This window comes from Hylaeus anthracinus, unplaced genomic scaffold (genome assembly GCF_026225885.1).
Source record: "Hylaeus anthracinus isolate JK02 unplaced genomic scaffold, UHH_iyHylAnth1.0_haploid 11982, whole genome shotgun sequence".
Lineage (NCBI taxonomy): Eukaryota > Metazoa > Arthropoda > Insecta > Hymenoptera > Colletidae > Hylaeus > Hylaeus anthracinus.
Window position 1 is genome coordinate 3,755,328 of NW_026534330.1, and position 17,940 is coordinate 3,773,267.

A 17,940-nucleotide genomic window follows, 5' to 3' on the forward strand; every position below is an offset into this window, starting at 1 on the left:
TCCTTCGGTTAATGGCGCCATCTTACAAAAAATGGGGAAACTATTTTCGCTAGAAACTTGGACGTTTTGCCACCGATGGCGCCACTAAATAAAAGGGTCGATAATTAGTGCTAAATTAAACAACTATTCATCAAGATGATAAATTGACGTATAAACTATTATATTATAATGTTATAAAGCATAGAATCATATTAATTATGCATTTATGAAAAAAAAAAGAATGGCGTCACTGTTTTAGGTGACGTGCTAGAGAGAGACAGAAAACGTGTGCGAGAAGGATAGAGTATGCAAATTAGTTCATCGCTCACCTTTAGACTATAAATTAAATAAATTGAAAACTATACGCATCATAGTAATCGCGTGAAAGCGCCAGGACCTGCAGTATTTTTAGTTTAGAAGTTGTTGAATAACAGCTTACTATTGACCTTATGGAGCATCCTATATTTAGGTGCGTGCAATGTCTGAAATATTTGCGCTGGTACGTATGCAACTGTGCATGCACGCGTTTGATGTCTGGTATAATGCCAGAGTACAATATGAAATTGAACTTCGTGTGGCGTAGTACCAGGAGCGAAGTTAAGAGTGATTACGTGCACCTACGAGTATTTGGTTACTTAATGATCGATCAGATTTACACGTTTCTGCGAGGATGTTAGAAACTGGCGGAGCGGATCGATTGGTGTTTGTAAATGGCATGCTACAATAAAATATACAGGGTGTTCCAAAAATGTTGTAACACCTTGAAAAGGGTGGTTCAGGAGGTGATTTGAAATAACTTTTTCCTTAGCGACAATGTTGTCCGAGGTTTCGTTAAGAAGATATTAAGCGAAAACCCCGACCAATCAGAGTGCGAGTATGCTGGTTGAGCGTAGGCTACGCGCTAGGCGGCCGCGCTCATACGCTACCGCGAGCGCTCCCATCGGCATACTCGAGCTCTGATTGGTCAGTGTTTTCCGTTAATATCTCCTCAACGAAGCCTCGGATAACATTTTCGTTAAGGAAAAAGTTGTTTCAAATCACCTCTCGAACCACCTCTTACAATGTGTCACAACATTTTTGGGACACCCTGTATACTTGGTAACTCAACATCGATTTACTTATTAACTAGACTGTAATATTCAGGTAAAAGATTTAACACGTACAATTAGTATCTCCATGTATTTGTTATATATTTACAATTTGATAACAGAAATGTTAAACGTAACAGGTAGTCTCGCCCTCGGCCGAAAGATTAGTTTCGAGTCATCTTTCGAGTGGAGCGCAAGGCCAGCTAAAAGTCACATAAATATAATAATATTCGTCATAATAAATTCATTACAATCCGTAATATGTATATGTAATATACGTTATTTAAATTTTCTTAAACATCTGTTAAACAGATTCTGTTTAACCGGTTCAGTGTTTCACTTCAGCGTTATTCTCCTTTAACCGACCGCGGCTTGTTCTTAATTACCTCTACTATTACTCGCTTTTCTTTTTAGTCTTTAATATATTCGGATTGTCCGTACTTGATGATATTTATTATGTAACTTTCCCACGAAATTCCGTTACTTCCGCGAGTTCTTTTTTTTTTTTTTTAAATGAAAAGAAAACGTTATTCGGTGCAACAAACTTTGTTCCTCGTTCTTATCTCGTTCACGATAATGTCGAAAACGTCCAATCGGTTTTCTAACGTCGGTGTCATACTCGATGAGAACATTGAAAACGCATCCTTTGATTTATTCTGCTTTAATCGCTTAATGTATGTACAAAAACTTTGATTCCTTTTTTTTTAACTAACACGTGCTCTTTTCCCCTTTAAGCTCGGTTTTCACGGCTGAGTTTCGCTTTATTTAAAACAGAACTTCAAGTCCATCGAACGTGAGAACTTCCTTTAACACGTTTACTGCTTCTAACGCAAGGTGGCGCTACTACGTTTGAAACACGAAGGTAATAATATCGTGTGCTCCGGTTTTTGTGTTTTCAACGAAGGTAGCTCAACCAAAAACTTAATTATTCATGTTAATTTTGATCTTTCAACAGCAGTGAAAGTGTTAAACTCCGTTCTGTGATTAATCCTTCGAAGCACACTAAATAAATGTTATCTAAAGAAAAGTTAACCTTGTACTAGCTGAGTAAAACATGGAAATTAGGACAGCGTTGCGCCAATTGTTATAAGATGGCGCTACGAATATTAAATAAATTTGAAATTGCTTCTTATCGTTCTGATGGATTAGATACACTCTGCTGTATTTTTCCTCGTGAATTCCCGAGTTTTCTGGCAGTGTGTTACGCATAATAACGGATTTATCTTATTCTGTATGTTACACCTATATGTATACGTATATCTTTACAAAAAGTCACGCACACTTTCGGTATTCATCGAGTCACTTGTCTTCCCGACACTTTGACATTGGTAAGAATTAGCGTGGATTCGTACAATTTTCGATTACGCGGTGTTATCTGTGAAATGAAATCTCTTTTTTTATTCTTCGGCGGCAGATTCCTCAGTGTTACCAAAAGCGTAGAAAAAACGGTGATTCCCAATGCGTCGATAAAACATGAAAGCGACGAGTCTTTCTCAAAAGAGGCATCGTTCGGTTCAATTTTCGTTTCCGAATGAAAGACGAGACCTTTTGGGGTAACAGTTGTGGACAATGGGATGATTAATTGAGTTGTTAGTCGATGACCAAAGCTTTTGATTGGTGAAAGTGATTGGTATCTTCTAGGAGACCTCTCAGATAGAACTATTGGTTGTTTGATCTTCCTGTTTTTGTTTGCATTTGATTTTGTAGAGGGTAGAAACTATTTATGGCAGTAAAGGTATTCAAATGAAAATTACGTCGTATTTTATGAGATTTTTGAAGAAATGGAATGTTTGTGGACGGTCCATCATGCTTGCTACTTTCACTTTTGCTATTATCCCCAATTCCATGATACATTTATGGAGCAATTCACACGTAAACCTTGTCTGCTTGTTCAATGAAATATGTAAAATGATGTACAATCATATATTGTAAATAAGAGTACTTATTTATGTAAAAAATGGAGGCTGTAATTAATTCAGAAGGAATCGGAGGATGATCGCAAGATTTAAAAAGTCCATTATTGTGTGGATGTTAAAGGAATTCGAATTATGGCTTTTTCAATGTTATATCCTTGTGGTCCTACTCTCTTTTCAAAAATCTACATAATAATATATTAGGTTGTCCAGAAAGTTCGTGCCAATTTCTAAGGAACATTCAAATACACGTTTGAATTTTAATATATATTTATTAAATTGCATAAGTGCCATTTTGTTCCACAACCTTTCCACCTTTTAAGGAATGTATGCATGTTATTTGTTTTCAACCACTTCTGTGTATTCAGACCTGTACCACCTGCCAAAAATCGACATGGACTTTCCGGACAACCCAATATTAAAATACATTAAAAAATATTCCAAAAAAAAAATAAATAAATATTTCGATACTTCCAAGGACTACATCAAGTACAATTATTCACATTGTTTCGTTCATCCTGACAAGCAATACATTTTTTGATAACTCAGCCAACAGTTGAGAGAAAGGTTCAGAAACAGATGTCTTTCCTCTTTGATCAATCAAAAGCTAGTCGACCGGTCAATAGGGCAATGTTCTTTCGATGATCCGAGCTTTGATCTCGCACACTTACACCGCGTAACGTTTACAGAGAAACGAAGAGAGAAAGGGAAAGAACGGACGACTAAACGGTACGCGACACGAGTACAGGTCCTCTTAGAAAGTAGCAAACGTTTTTTGGCGTTCTTACGGTATAAATTCACTTTATGTACAAGGAACATCTAACATCGTAGTGGATAGCGTTTTATACAGGGTTCTCCATGATCGATTCATGTTGTTGAGCGTCTCTCTCCTCTCCCCGTAACACCTAGAATTTATTATTATCGACTAGCTAGCTGAATGTACTGCGTTTGATTCCGTTTTGAAATGATGTTTGATTGAAGTTCGATTGAATCTCCTCATCGAAAATATTTACGATCCATTTATCCCGATCACGATAGACTCCTGGTATCCGTCGTGCCATCCGCCGTGCCAAGATTCTCCCTTTGGCATCCTCACAAAAGCCTAGACCTCTCGAACCTCCAGCTTGACGTCCTCCCGAGTCGTGGTTCTCGCGAGCTTTCAAAATAACCTTCATCAAACGTTTCTGCTTCGATCGCAGCTCAGCCTCTCGCAACCTTTCAAAATAACCGAACGTTCGTCGTATCTAGACCCTCTCGAGAGTCCTCGTACTCGCGTGAAGTAATTTAACGCCTATTAATCACATCCCTACGAAAACCACTCGTTCTTTATCTTGTCCATGATCCGATTGCATCGCCCGACGTCGTTCCTGCGACGGATACCTCGTATTCCACCCATTATCTCCTCTCCTCTTCGACTTTCGTCGCGTTTTTCACCATCGAGCGTAAGCTCCGTCCACCCCCCTCCGTTAGTCGTTTGGCTCGTCGTCACCTGGACGCGCAGGTAGTTGATTAGATGCTACTTGCTCGGACCAGGTGCCAGTCGAGCGTTTTGTTCGCCGCAGCCTTGAGATCCCAGGGAACTCGAACGATCTTCCAAAGATTGTTCAGCCTTTGGTCGACTCGCGTTCACCTCGATGGGACCTCGAGCGGCATCGACGAGACTCTTAAAGCAAGGTCGATGCCGTCAGGACATCCGGGACGACTGGCTTCGGAGGGGGGTCCAAGCATCACACTCTCATCTCGCTCATTGCTGCCTGGGACACGCGACTCGACACTGTGGCGCTCTGCAGTAAGGGCTGGTTTTCTGGTGGACTCTTTGCTCGAGGGGGTGGTGGTGCTCTCGGTACTGTCAGGTGTATAGATCCGTTTGGTGGACCCTGAAAATTCGAGTTCGTTAGCAGGGCAAGGTTTCTCGATGGCCAGAGTTGGGGGTGAGTTTTCTTTCTCGACCCTCCATTGCAGGAATTTTTATTTTGTTAGAGGGGCATGGTGTGATTTTATGGTATGAAATTCAGGAGTTTCTTAGTTGACTTGAGAGGCATTTTTAATTGAATCATGCAATGGAGGGCGGAGGTTAAAAGGACTCGAGAGCAGTGGTTGAAGTTTCAGGGAGAAACCTGTGTCCTTGTTCATCGGGACATTGCTTTATTAGTACATATTTATAATGGAAAATTGATCTGGAAACGTGAAGCCTATCATTTAAATTAGGCAAATTTCTTCAATATATAAAGAGAGTACGAATACTTACGGGACTAACCGTATATTACATTTTCGATTGAAGCTTTTGCTTTTCCACAAGGACATAGCTTGCACCCAAGAAGCCTCGAACAGGATCGACTATCAGATTGGGTTGTGAATCTCAACGAAATGATACTCAAAGGACTACTATTTTCACAAGATTATTTAAATAATTACCGATTATTTTGCAGCGTGTGATGCACTGTGATTTTAAAGCGTTCTAGAATGCGTTCTGGAATTTTATGAATCGCAATAGAAGTCTTATCATTCCTTTGTTACTTTATGGGAACTTCCAGCGAACTATGGATAGAAAGTGGAGCCGGTCCGAAAAGAGGCACTCGACGTAGGTATCGATTATTGTCAAGAAGTTTTCTCGCTACCAAATGAAGCGTCGAATGCTTTCCTTCCGACAATTCGCCACTCGACTCTCTTAAGCTCCCCGGTAACGAATTTCTTGTCAATAAAGAGATTTCTCTTCGTTTGGAGTTCCGACTGTTTGATCAACTCGAAATGAAATCTAGTTACGGCAACTTTGAACAATGCGTCGCCGTTAATTAAGGATTTTTATCGGAATTCCAAGGAAGACTAAGATCGAATGGAAATTAAGGGAAGTTAAGCGCGATAGTTGCATACATCGAAGGCTATTGTGATCAAAAATAAAAATTTGAAACCGGATACGTGGCCTGTAGGAAATGGTTCAACAAAAGGAGTCGAAGGACATGGGTGCAGAACATTGATTAAGTTAAGACTTGAATACTTTTGGGGGCAAATAAAATGAAAGAAAGAGCTCGAAAGCAAATGTCTGAAGCTTTAAGAATAACTCAGTAGAACAGTCAAACTAAATAATATGTTAATAAATCCTCGATGGAAATCGAGATGTTTTAGTTAAAATGAAACTGGACATCAGAAGTGACGAAATTAACAGCCATTAAAGTTTCGCTTAACGGAGCTCACCCTGGTCACGAGCTAAATTTAGTAACGAGATAAAAGGTGATACTGTTCGTAGGTAGAATAATGACCGCCGAAGAATGTCAGAAGCTTTGCAGTGTAAATTTCATCGGGTCGGCTCGGAAGTTTAAAAGTTCCTTAATAAGATTATGAATTAAACTTTCGAACGCGCTTGGGTCGTTAACCAAACTTTTTCAAATCAACGACGAACGTAAAATTTTCAGCCCCCTCCCCTCTGCAAATAAACTTCATGTTTATGGACAATAAGAGTCGCGAGAGCAGAGCGTTATTTTTTAAGGCTTCCCCGTTTCGACGAATGAAAAGTACCGTTCGTGATGTTTTGATTACGTTTAACGAATGAGTACTAATCAGAACTCGTCGCCCGTTAAAGATTTAACCCTCGACGGTCCAAGTGTTTCATAAAATGAATCATGAAACGCTTTCATCTACTGCAACCCGAAGCTTAGTTCCATCTAACGAGTTTCGATAGGTGCAATTGGCCAGAAATGAAAAAATAACGCACCCCCGATGTAGTTAACATTCTTCAGGGAAATTAAGAGAGCGAGAAAAATTGCTGATGCTAATAAGGAAACTCGATATCTGGGAAGATTAAAGGAGCAAGCCGGGAAGGAAGCAAAAGTAGCAAAGGAAGCAAGGCGCGCCATTATCGACACAAAAGAAGGTGGGAAAATCTGGTAACAAAAGCAGGGGTGGATTAACGGTTTCGAGTAACGCGTTAAACGGCGTAGTTATCTTTGCATGATGGGACCCTTATCTCCGTGAGAGTTTGAACGTAACGTTTGAAGTAAAACGATCGGCTCTCACTTGGGTTTGCGCGTTCATGTCCTGTATGACGGAAGCTCGGGGAAGAGTGGCATGCTGTTGCTGATGTTGCTTTTGATAGTGATGTTGATGAGGCAACGTGTGAGTTCCCTGGCCCTGTTGGAGAAGCGTGTTGGGATCGTTCGGAGGGCCTTTCATAACGTTCCTGTAACGACGATCGATCTTTACGAGCTCCGTAACGGTCAGGGACGAGACGCAATCGTCGAGCATGTTGGTAAATAAAATTGAAAGTCGTGCAGTGGGTTACAATGAGGGAAAAGGTGGCCATCGACGGGACAGATGCGATTATACCGAGATAAATGGCATGTAGCTTGGGCGAGTGACGTGAATAGTATATTTACAAACTAACGATAACGATGTTACGATGATCTCGAACGTATTCGAGAAAGGGAGAGAGTACAGCAAAGTGTCTAACGCGATTACTAGCGTAGCTTTCGTCTTTTATAAGCCGTTTGCGTTATTCACAGATGAAGGGGGTGGGGGGGATGGCAGAGAGCCACTAACGAACGGGGGATGTACGATAAAAAAAAAGTGTCAAGATGACTACGGAATATAAATAGATATGCGACCACCTTTTCGTTGACGTGCTCCACTGCGCGCTCATTAATAAGTCACGCTGCTCCTTTGCTAGGATTAATTCACACAGGTGCAGTACCTTCTTAACATCTCGTTTTCAACGTCGACGATCACCTGACCGCCACCGGGGAAGTGGGAATGAGGCGGTGGCGGCTGTTTGAGCTCGGTGAAGCCACGCGGTCCGCACTGTTGATTCAACATCTGTTGCTGCTGAAGGCTCTTCACTTCGAGCCGCGTCTTGTCCCTCTGATAGTAGACGCCCGCGAAAATGAGAACGTTGAGGATCAACAAGCTGCACCCGATGGCGATCGTGACGCTCAGGGCCGTCGAGTACGCGGCGTACCTGTTCGACAAGGAAAAATCAACTTTTCAATAGGCTGACGATAGAATCATTTTTACGATGAATACTCTGGAGGTGGTCGAGAAAAATTGGCGACACGGGAAGAGAGCACAGGGACGGTAGAATATTATTTATGCGGAGATAACTAGATAGTTTACGTAATTGGACTTCATGAAGACCCATAAGGGATGCGTGAGTCGATAAATGGATTTCGAATATATCAAGTTCGAATAAATGGACTTTTACAGTATGTGTATATTACGACGATTGCAGCTTTTATCAGTTTAGATTTAAATAAGACTTCCATAAGAGAAGCCTTAGGCGTAGAGTCCACGAGAAGGGTCCACACGCTTTATGGTCGCAGACATATTAATAATGGAGACAGCCAAGTGTTTCCGTTTCCCGAGGACTCCACAGTCTCTCCACCATTGTCTCTGTTGACTCTGGCAAATTTAGCTGCAATTACGGCAAAGGGACAAGCGTTCTTGAGTTTAAACGCTCACGCCAAGGAGGATACCGTTCGTTAACGTCTTCATTACTTATAGCGTAGCTACTGAAACTGCTTATTACGCACCCAGCTGCGTCCAAACTGGCCAGGGTATCTGTGCTGGCATTGTGAACGTTCTGGAGGTTCGTGCTCTGGATGTAACTGACACACGTGGCGGCGTTATAATCGGTGGTGGTCGTTGGCTCGGTGGTAATGTTTTTCCTTTTGAATTCCTCGCTGATCCTGCTCAGAGGGTCTGGCCTTACTAAACCGTCGTAAAGGCCAGGATCAGAGTGACCTCGGAATAGATTGTGCCTGGAGTCCACTTCCTCCATCCCTGCTCGATGAAGCTCTGGGACGAGACGTAGCCACACGGAAAGTTGATGAGCTCGATAATGACTCTTCGACCTTAGTTTGAGACCTGGAACAGAGAGATCGTAGGCTTCAGAAGTCGAGCTCGGTGTAAGTTGCTATGTAACTCGGGTGAAATGAATTTTTCGCTCGTAATAATTCCAATTTTTATTTTAGTCCCGTTTTAAACAAAGAAAGTTTTTTTTTTGGAGGGTGGTGGGGGGAGGGGCGTTCTCTCATTAAACAGTTTTAAAATGCATTTCGTGTATAATGCCATTAACGGCGGGCAAACCGGGCATTATGATACTTCGTAAAGTACGCTTCATTAAAAAAGTTCCGGAATCGTCTTCGGAATTTTCCGCGTTGCTTGGTCGCTGTACATTATCGAGTTATAAAATTCTCAACGTGTAATGAAGAATTTATGATGCCGCTACACCGTTTCATTGCAACCAGAATTATTCGCGTTACTCTTAAAGTAGGGAACGAAATGAAACTGTATTCAGAGAAAAAATTTCAGTTCCCTGGTGAAAGGAGAAACTGCGAGACGTTATAATTTCGCTGCGATAAAAAGGTAATTACTTCAACCGGGTGCGCCTGAGTTGAGGAACATGAAATGTATTCTTTTTGCTGAGGCAAATGAGGTGTACTGTTCCGTTTCCTACTTATGCTTTACTTCGCTTTTCAGCGAACCAAGAATTAGCTAATTTCGAAACGAATCTGTTTCCAGTTTGCATTGGAAAACGAATGTACTGGCGTTTCTGAAAATTTGGGAGGATGTGAGCTTTGGAAGAGTTTTAGATTCCTGGAACCGTTGGTCCATTGGGCTTTGGGTAACTAGAAGCTTGCATCTCTAAGACCTTAGAATTTTAGATTTTTAGAACTTTGAAACTCTATGTCCTGATGTTTTTTAGAATCCTGAGACTCTGATACTCCAGAACAGTAGGATTCCAAAACCTCAGGATCTCAAGATTTCAAGACCTCGATACTCAAAAACCCCAAAATCTCAAGATCCCAAGGCCTCGAAGCTCCAAGATCCAAGGTACCAATACAATTTTGGAAAATTCAGCATCATCTAAACATTCAGACCAAACCAGATTCCCGTCGAACACAGCAAAATTTACTCAGATACATGCAAATCATTCGAAAAGCACCACTGCCATTGGCGCTGCATTAATTACGTCGAATTTTTCGTCGAAAACACAATCTGGAGCGGTCAGTTAATTAAAGCTGATAGCTGATGAATTTGTCATCTCTGAAAACGAGAAAACGAGCGTCGGGAACGTGCGAACGCGTGCATGTAACTGGAACGATGAAATTAATGAAAATAATTGCTCCAAGCGATATTCGGGATAGTTTGCCGGTAAACGCGCATTGTCCTGGATGCTAAGAATTAACTGCGAGGCTAACCGCGGGAAACAGAGGCATTCCGTAGTCGAATGCGTTTCATTTTACTGTTTTGGCCATTTGCAGCAACTGCGAATCTGAGGACCGAAAGAACAAGAACGGTAATTTCAACTGATTTCACGATCTCATTCAATGAATGCTTTCATCCTAACATTTTGGTAATTTACAGTAGTCGCGAGTTCGAGAATTGAAAGAACGGAAGCTGAAATCCGAGAATCCTTACACCCGTGCTCTCTTCCGCAGTCGAACATGAAGTCGAAGATGGCACCTTGTTCGATACAACACACAAACCTTAGTAGCAAGGACTACCAAGATTAAAAACCAGAAATTAACGCACTAACTATTTTTCCAACAACCAACGACCACGTTCCCCAAGAAAACATAAAAATATCATCTGGAACAAAAGGTGGCGCAACTTATGGGAGGACGCGATGCATGCAGGAAATTCTGATCGATGTCGCGTCTCTATCATCCGTGGTGCGTCAAGACGGGAACATTCTCGAGACATTTAGAATGGAAACATTTCCGGGTGTAACACAACGACGTGGACTTGAGCGCAGAATGCGCGGGAGAGCGATTTCCGGCGTGGATCTCCTGTATCGAGCTCGTGAATCATTTCGAAACACGACATTTGATTTGATGGAGCGTGGCCGTTGTGAGGGGACAGAAGGATAGGGGGTAGAACAGGCCTAGTCAGGCCCGGAAGCACTTGAATCATTAAGTTTAATCGGGCTTGGCCGTCGTGGTGGGTACGGTAGTGTTGTGTTTTGGTTTTGGAAGAAATAGAGATTAATTCACGGCCTTCGGGGCACTCGAAGGCAGAGGGGAAATGTCAACAGCGATCATTCGACCTACAACGATCATGTCGCTACAAACATCGGGTAGAGGTATTGTACAATCTACTTTTAATGTTAAAGTTAGTGTTATTACATTTGTACCTACTTCTACCACGATCGATCAAGTGGTTGGTCTTGAAGATTATATTTTTAATTGAATGGATAAATATTAAGTAGAATAATATATCAAACAATCGTGTATAATTTATGAATTCTCTATCAGAACTGTAAATACATGACTGTATAGTACAGGAAAAAATTGTAAATAATTTATGAATTTTCCATAAGACCTGTACATGAGTTTTAAACTGGATCTTTGATCTATCGTGGTATATTTAGTGTTAATGGAGTTTCTGAGGTTGAATCCTCTCTCTATTTTTGTTCGTTTTCTTACGTCTATCCCGCGAACGCAATCGTACTCGCGGCAACGCGATTCCGTAGCGACTTTTGCTCGTCAAACGTTTACCCGATCAGCGGAAGAACATATTTGAGTTGCCCGTACGCCCTAATTAAACGGGAAAGTGCATTATAAAATCCAAGCGGGCGAGCGTAATTCAACGGGAGATTTATCGGGGTATAAAGCGTTTTCTCCCCCGCTTTCGAACAATTAGTGCTTGGGAGAATTAAACGCAATACATAATTGAAATAATTTCCCCGTTTTATTTGATCGCGAATCGAATTAACTCGCGTCGAACCCTGGCGACGTGCGCGCCGGTATCGTACGAATTATAATTTCCACGTTTTCAAGCGCACTTCCAAGGATTATCGTTTAAATTCTCGCGGATATTTACATTTCTCGATTGGATCACGTCCAGCGAAAAATTACAGTTATTAATTCCATCGTTCGATTCGCGAAAGTTGTACACGCATGCCATGGGGGAGGTGCGGGGAGTAGAGACAGGAAACGGACGCGAAAAATGATTTTGAAAGTCTACAACAAGGACATTAATTTTGTCAGGCTTCACATTAGGAATTTATATCGATTCGATTTGAAAATGAATCCTCTTATGTTCTTCTTCAACCAATAACCTAACGAAAGTTAAGTTCTAAAGCTGCGTGAATTTTGTACGCATTTTACGAGGTTTCCACGTGGTGGTGCTCCTTTGGCCCATCGTTTAGCGCCAGATACAGTTCGCTGTTCGAGAGTGATAACGACCGTCCACCTTTTTCAGTTGATTCCCGCGGACCGTTGCGCGACTGATGACCGATAAAATCCATTTTTGGCTGGCCATTTTACAGCTTTTCACCCTCCGTCGCGTGTATCGTTCGATTTGAAAGGGCAGCGCCGAATTGATTGCCCCCGGAGTACCGACGACCCGGTTGACGGGACCACGGTTCAGTGATTTCCGGTCGACGACTGATTCACGAAGAGATTTTATGCCCGCGATCGACTTTTCATGGACACTCCCACCCGATCTGTGGACCGCTCTTTTGTTCCCTCGACGTTATTTGCTCGTCACTCGAAACATGCTTCCCCATCCATAGCGTTCAAGGGAGGTTAGGGGAGGTCAGGGGAGAAATGAAGGAATTTTAGTGTTTCCTTTTCTTGACTCAATTATTTCTCAAATTATAAATTAAAAGAATTAATTGTAGCTTGACTTTGTCCACCAAGTTGAGACGAAGTTATCACTACCACAGTTGTTATTAATCGAGGTTTCCTGGTGTTTTCTTTGCGTCCTCTGTATCCAGTGTGTTTTTTGACTCTTGAAGAAGCTGGTTTCCCCCCCAAAAACACTCATTTGTCCCAAGTTCTTCGAATCGCAGAAGATGATTGCTAGAGGTGGCGTTTCGCTAGGAAATGTTCGTATCCGAAGCGTTCTAATTTTCTGGATAGATTTAATACGATTTATTGCAAATCGAAAGCGTGGGTGCACTTAAATATTGATGCATGCGGTGTCAGAATATTCCTGGTCGCGTTCCTATCGTTGTTCGCATGGAAGCTATCCGTTCTCACGTATGGATAGTCACGAGATCGAGCATGCTAGGTTCTTGGATGCTTGACAAGAGCTGAAGGGGTTGGAAATGCAACATTCCGCGCATGTCCTTGCTTAAATACAAAGTTGCTTCGTTCGGATCTTTTTTCCTAAAAATAATCACTCCACGAACTAAATGTTTTCGTCTCGACTCAATCGTTTCTCAGATCCAAGCTTTGAAATAAGCGCCGAGAAGTGGGCAATCATCCCTGCAGTGAATCGTAGCACATTTTCAGGATCATTTTTCTGTTCTTCTATTTCTTGTTTTCCTCGTTCTCCAGTTTCCGCGACTCGTCGAAGTTTGATCCGTCCGACTTCCTCTCGCGTGTTTTGGATTGTCTCCCCGAGACATCTTTCACGGCCCGGGACACACGGAACGTCGCGTTTCACGACATCCTCCAGACTTAACTGGAGATTCCCCCGACTTCTCTTTTTCGCGATATGCATGCAGGAAATCCTTTCTTGGAAACTACGCGAACAGATGTACATCCGAGACGTTGTAGCTCGTTGAAATTGTATTATTCAGAACGACGATTTGGCAATCTCCGAGGAGCATTCATCGACGTCTCGATTTTCTGTTTGGGATCGCCAAACGGAAAGTTAACCCGCGAACAAAAAAGTACAAACAAGTAGCAACGGAATTTTTAGTCGAATCTCGTCGAGCGTTAGTTCAAGGTTCCGACGACATGTTTATTATTTACTCTGTATTCGAGATGCCCGCAAAGAAGTATCTCTTAAACTTCGGTGCTGAACGATACACTCCAAGGAGAATGTCCCTCGTAAGACGAAAATATTGTCACCGTACGGTGTCCAAGAGTCTCAGAACCGTACAGCTTTCCTGGGAAACATTTTTCCCTAGTTCTGAGACTAAGGAAAAATACTTTAGATGATAAAGTTGCGCGAGACACGGCCGTGTATACGCGCGAACGCACACACACATACACACGGGAAAGTTAACGACTTATTCTTTTAAGACGCGCTAAAACTTCCAAAGGACGTCTTTCCTGTGCAGACGCCATATTCTCTCGACTTTTCGAGGGCCTTCCACGGGAATATCCAGGCTGCTCGCTGCCCGCCAGAGAATAAAACGAGAAAACCTATCGCAGTAGATAAGTCGTGGCATAAATGCCAACACATGTCTCATGGTATTTTCTTCTGCTTCTGTCGCGATCCGCTTCATCTCCTCGTTCTTTTTCCCCTTTGAGCCCCACCCCGTGGTTCGATTCTCGGGCTTTCATCCGTATTTCACGTGCCAGCTTCCCGTCTCTATCCCGAAAACCTCGCCCAACCCCTGTTCTTTCTTTTCCGCGCTTTTCCAACCCTCTCGTTCTGATAGTCTTTCGATCTCGCGCTCCGCTCGAGGAGGCTGCTTGATATGCAGCCTCGCGCCAGGGTTTCGGTGGGGGGAGGGAGGGCTGTATTCGATCGAGAAAGAGAGAAAAACCTGACCAACGAGAGCTCCTTCGGACACGACCTCTCGTGTACAATAAAAGCTCCTCTTTCAACGGACCGACCGGACTGCCGGCGAAAAAGCTGCTCCTTTCGCAAAGTGCAGACGAAGGGTGCACGTTCAGATACTCCCTTGTCACCGTCAACTTCGCCCTGGGAATTATAATTTTAGCCCTATTGTCGCTCGTCCTTCTTGTATGCTGATTTTTTTCGTGAAATTGTACTCGCGACGAAACAGGGTTGAATGTTGGAGGGGGTCTTTTTTTGTTTATTTTTTACCCAGTCGTGGGGTAATTAACCCCTCGCTGAGGGGATGTTTCATTTTTTGGAAGAGAATGGAGGTAACGATTCGAGAGCTATGGATGGATGTTTCATTTTTGGATTTACTGCACTCAACCCCACAAAATTCTCATCCAAAGCCTACGCAACCCTCTAAAATCGTCCTGTACGACTATCAATACGCGAGGCACGGGTGAAGAATCCTTCCTCGACTCGATTACCCAAGTCGAAACCGTTGTCCCGTTAATTCTCAACGTCTCTCAAGATATCCGATGAATTTTTAAGTCGCCCACGGACGGATGGTTCGTCGTCGCGTTTAATTCATGCGTCTTTATTAAATTCGAACGGACCAGGCAAGAACAGCCCCCTCTCTCTCTCGACTTTGTTAATTAAAACGAGATCGCGCGTTCTTCGCGGATATTACGTAACGCCGTCCGGAATAGGATTCACGGCAGGAAGCCGATCTGGTTGGACAGGGAACGTCGAGTCTCGGAAAGAATAAAATCCAGGTGGCGCGAGGTTCTACTCGACGAATACATTTCCGTTTTTTTCTGTCTCCCTCGCGGTGCAGAAGGAAACACGAGCAAACAACATTACGAAGTGTCGTCGTGATCCTCGAATCGGATTTTCATATTGATACGCGAACTTTCGTCAGGGATCTTTGGACCCTCGAGTCTCAGGATGCGAAACTCGCCTCGGTGCTTCTATTAGTTGGTTCTTTTCCGTTTTCTTTTTGTGAGTCTCTGCTGGGTCTGGCTTTGGAGACGAACATATTTATAATGAAATATTTATTTGAAAATATCAAACCTATAGTTTAATTTAGACAGATTTCTTTAATGGATATAGAAGGTACGAATATTTATGGGAATGGCTGTATTTCCCAAATGCTTGCGCAATATACATATTTATTTTTTCTTAGACAAATAATTTCCAAGTCCTCCAAGCCAATTTTCTTTAAGCAATCCAAAGCAATACCCCCTCAAATATTGACCAGACAGCAATTCATGTAAGCACCAGAAACGAAATTTGAAATCGTTCCAAATTGATTAACCTTATCGCCTCCGATTAAGCCAGAAGCAAACGGAGCAGCCAAGCGACGAAGTCCGTGAAAATTGACACAACGAGCTCATTCCTGGCGAGCCATTCGGCGTCGACCAATGGCAGTCTGGCTGGCAACGGGCACGGCTTCCGGGCAGAATTATTGTTGGAGTCGTCGCTATTAACGGAAACGCAGAATTGCGAAACCATAGAGGCGGAGGTCCGTGGAATCGTCGTCGAAAACCGTGAAAGCGGTTACACGACGGCGAACGATCGTCGACTCGCGAATCGCTTTCTCCTTTGTCCTCTGGATTCGCCTCGTTCTCCTCTGGTTCTCCCTCGAGCTTTTATCGTCGTGTTTTTCATAACCTTAAGCCCCCTGCACGGCCTCGATAATTGCGTGGCTGCTTTAACTTTCATGCGATACCCTTTCACGGACCACGGAGCCTCCCATAAAAACTCCAATGGTCGGTCGCGAACCTTTTAAGATACCATCTTTATGAATCCCTCTTTGTGCGACGCAGCTTCAGGAGCTTATCGTTGTCGCGACGTCCATACCGCGACGAGGGTCGTTTCGACTTGTACATACTTTGCACTCCGTTCGACTCTGCATCTTCCTATGTAGCTTGCATCGCCTTTTACCATATCGTTTAAGTGAAACTGGTTTCATTGAAATTATTTTGATATTTTTCTCACGTACAATGGGTATCCACGTTCTTATTTCTTATTCATATTTCTTTATTAATTTCTCTGTGCACGTAGACTGCTCCACAGAGTTTCGTCTCTCGGAGTTAATCAGTTAGGATAATTGCGCCCATCTCTGGAACGACTTTTCGGAGACGCAACAGCTTCGAGACACTTTTCGGGCTAAATACCTCAGAATCGTTGAACCAGTTTCGCCAGAACGGTGGCAAATTGTAATATTCATAAGATTGCGTCTTCTCCAAGGCACGACTATTACGCGCCCGCGTCTGTGCGCCTTAAATGACAACGACAGTGGAGACTTTCAGTCCTGGGTGCCATTAGGAAAAAGTGTTTCGGAGCTCGGATAGGGTCGAAAATAAAAGAAACGGGAGAAAAGGCATTGCGAGGGTGGCGCTCGTGGAACGTATAAGTTTCTTCCGTTCTTGGGATTTTTAGCGGTCACGAGTTCGGGAAAATAACGTTGACTGGACTAATTGAAAGTATCCTTTGTCCTCGTCGAACTTTTGATATCGAATCAATGGTGATACTATTATTATCAAAAATATAAATCAGTCCTTTGATCGCGTTTCTTCGCCTACTACCACAACGGCTATCACGATTATACTAATTGGGGAAAGAAAAGTTTAATTCCAACGCGTGAAATCAGTTTTATCCGAGGTCGTCGACCCACCTTCGCTCCTAGCATCTCCACGAGTACTATCGTTATTTTAATCTACGAAAAAGAGCCCGCGACCGCACTAAGGCCAGAAAGGAAATTAATTCGCGAAAATACAGCATTATTTCATCGTGAGAGATAATCTCAGCGGTCGAGGATCGTCGTTAGAATTTTCCTGGAATGCAACTGAAAACCCAATTAACCCGAAGAATTTTTCCAACGGGAAACAGCCGGCAACGGGAGGTGTGTTTTGCGAAAACACGGTTCGCCGAGCAAGCAGGAAAAAAAAGGGATGCCTGGAACACGTCCACTTATTTACTTTCGCCCTTTACCGTGCTCACCCTCTATTAAACGTCGTTTTCTGCGGGACAACCGATCTGGGCGCCCGCAACTACCTTACTTGCCGGGTCGTTCGCATTTGTGGTAATTGTCGGGGTAGTCCCAGGGTCACGGGGGTGACTCCAATCTCGGCGAGAAGATGGGTGTCCTCCAATCGCGCGTACGTTCTCATCTGGATAGAGCTCCCTTTTGTCGTCGCGGATTTATAACGACGAAGATCCCTTTCTCTTTCGTTTGGCGTAAATCACGGAAGGGGTTCGGGGTTCGCTGGGTTTGGCGACTTCCAGAGAGTTGATTTACGCGTCGTCGCGAGCCCTACGTCTAGCAATGATTTGATTTGCGTTCGTGCTAATTTGCTACCAGGGACGGGATAAGCTTGGCCACCGAGGGGAATTCTGATGCCAGTATCGCGAGTCCAGAATGACTTCCCGCGGTGAATCCAAGATGAGGAAGGATGCGATGGATTGAAGGAGGGTAATGGGACCCTTGAGGATTTCGA

General features: G+C 43.2%; 2 protein-coding genes across 10 annotated transcripts in view; one reads left to right on the forward strand and one right to left on the reverse strand.

Moving 5' to 3' along the window:
• Window positions 1-1,152: 1,152 nt before the first annotated feature.
• Window positions 1,153-17,940, reverse strand: part of LOC128886307 (neuroligin-4, X-linked) — a 328,018-nt gene continuing 311,230 nt past the window's right edge. For 3 of the 6 annotated variants that reach the window (XM_054141022.1, XM_054141020.1, XM_054141024.1), the window contains 4 exons: window positions 8,500-8,833; window positions 7,665-7,928; window positions 6,992-7,154; window positions 1,153-4,857 (listed from right to left, as the gene is read on the reverse strand). In XM_054141022.1, the coding sequence (XP_053996997.1) occupies window positions 4,708-4,857; window positions 6,992-7,154; window positions 7,665-7,928; window positions 8,500-8,833 (911 nt within the window). In that variant the 3' untranslated portion in view covers window positions 1,153-4,707. Of the gene's footprint in view, window positions 4,858-6,991; window positions 7,155-7,581; window positions 7,929-8,499; window positions 8,834-17,940 lie in introns of those variants that run through there. The other 3 variants (XM_054141023.1, XR_008459789.1, XR_008459790.1) reach the window with 3 other exon arrangements.
• LOC128886308 (uncharacterized) lies at window positions 1,906-11,151 on the forward strand. Of its 4 annotated transcripts, XM_054141025.1 has the most exons (5): window positions 8,883-9,406; window positions 9,491-9,593; window positions 9,675-9,802; window positions 10,234-10,268; window positions 10,337-11,151. In XM_054141025.1, exons 1-5 carry the CDS (start codon window positions 9,372-9,374, stop codon window positions 10,483-10,485), a joined length of 450 nt encoding a protein of 149 aa, XP_053997000.1. In that variant the 5' UTR covers window positions 8,883-9,371; the 3' UTR covers window positions 10,486-11,151. The 4 variants fall into 4 exon arrangements, 1 of the variants encoding a protein (XP_053997000.1); XR_008459793.1 differs by lacking the exon at window positions 8,883-9,406 and adding an exon at window positions 1,906-1,971 and having other exon boundaries at window positions 9,675-10,268; window positions 10,337-11,050; XR_008459792.1 differs by lacking the exon at window positions 8,883-9,406 and adding an exon at window positions 2,272-2,395 and having other exon boundaries at window positions 9,675-10,268; window positions 10,340-11,053.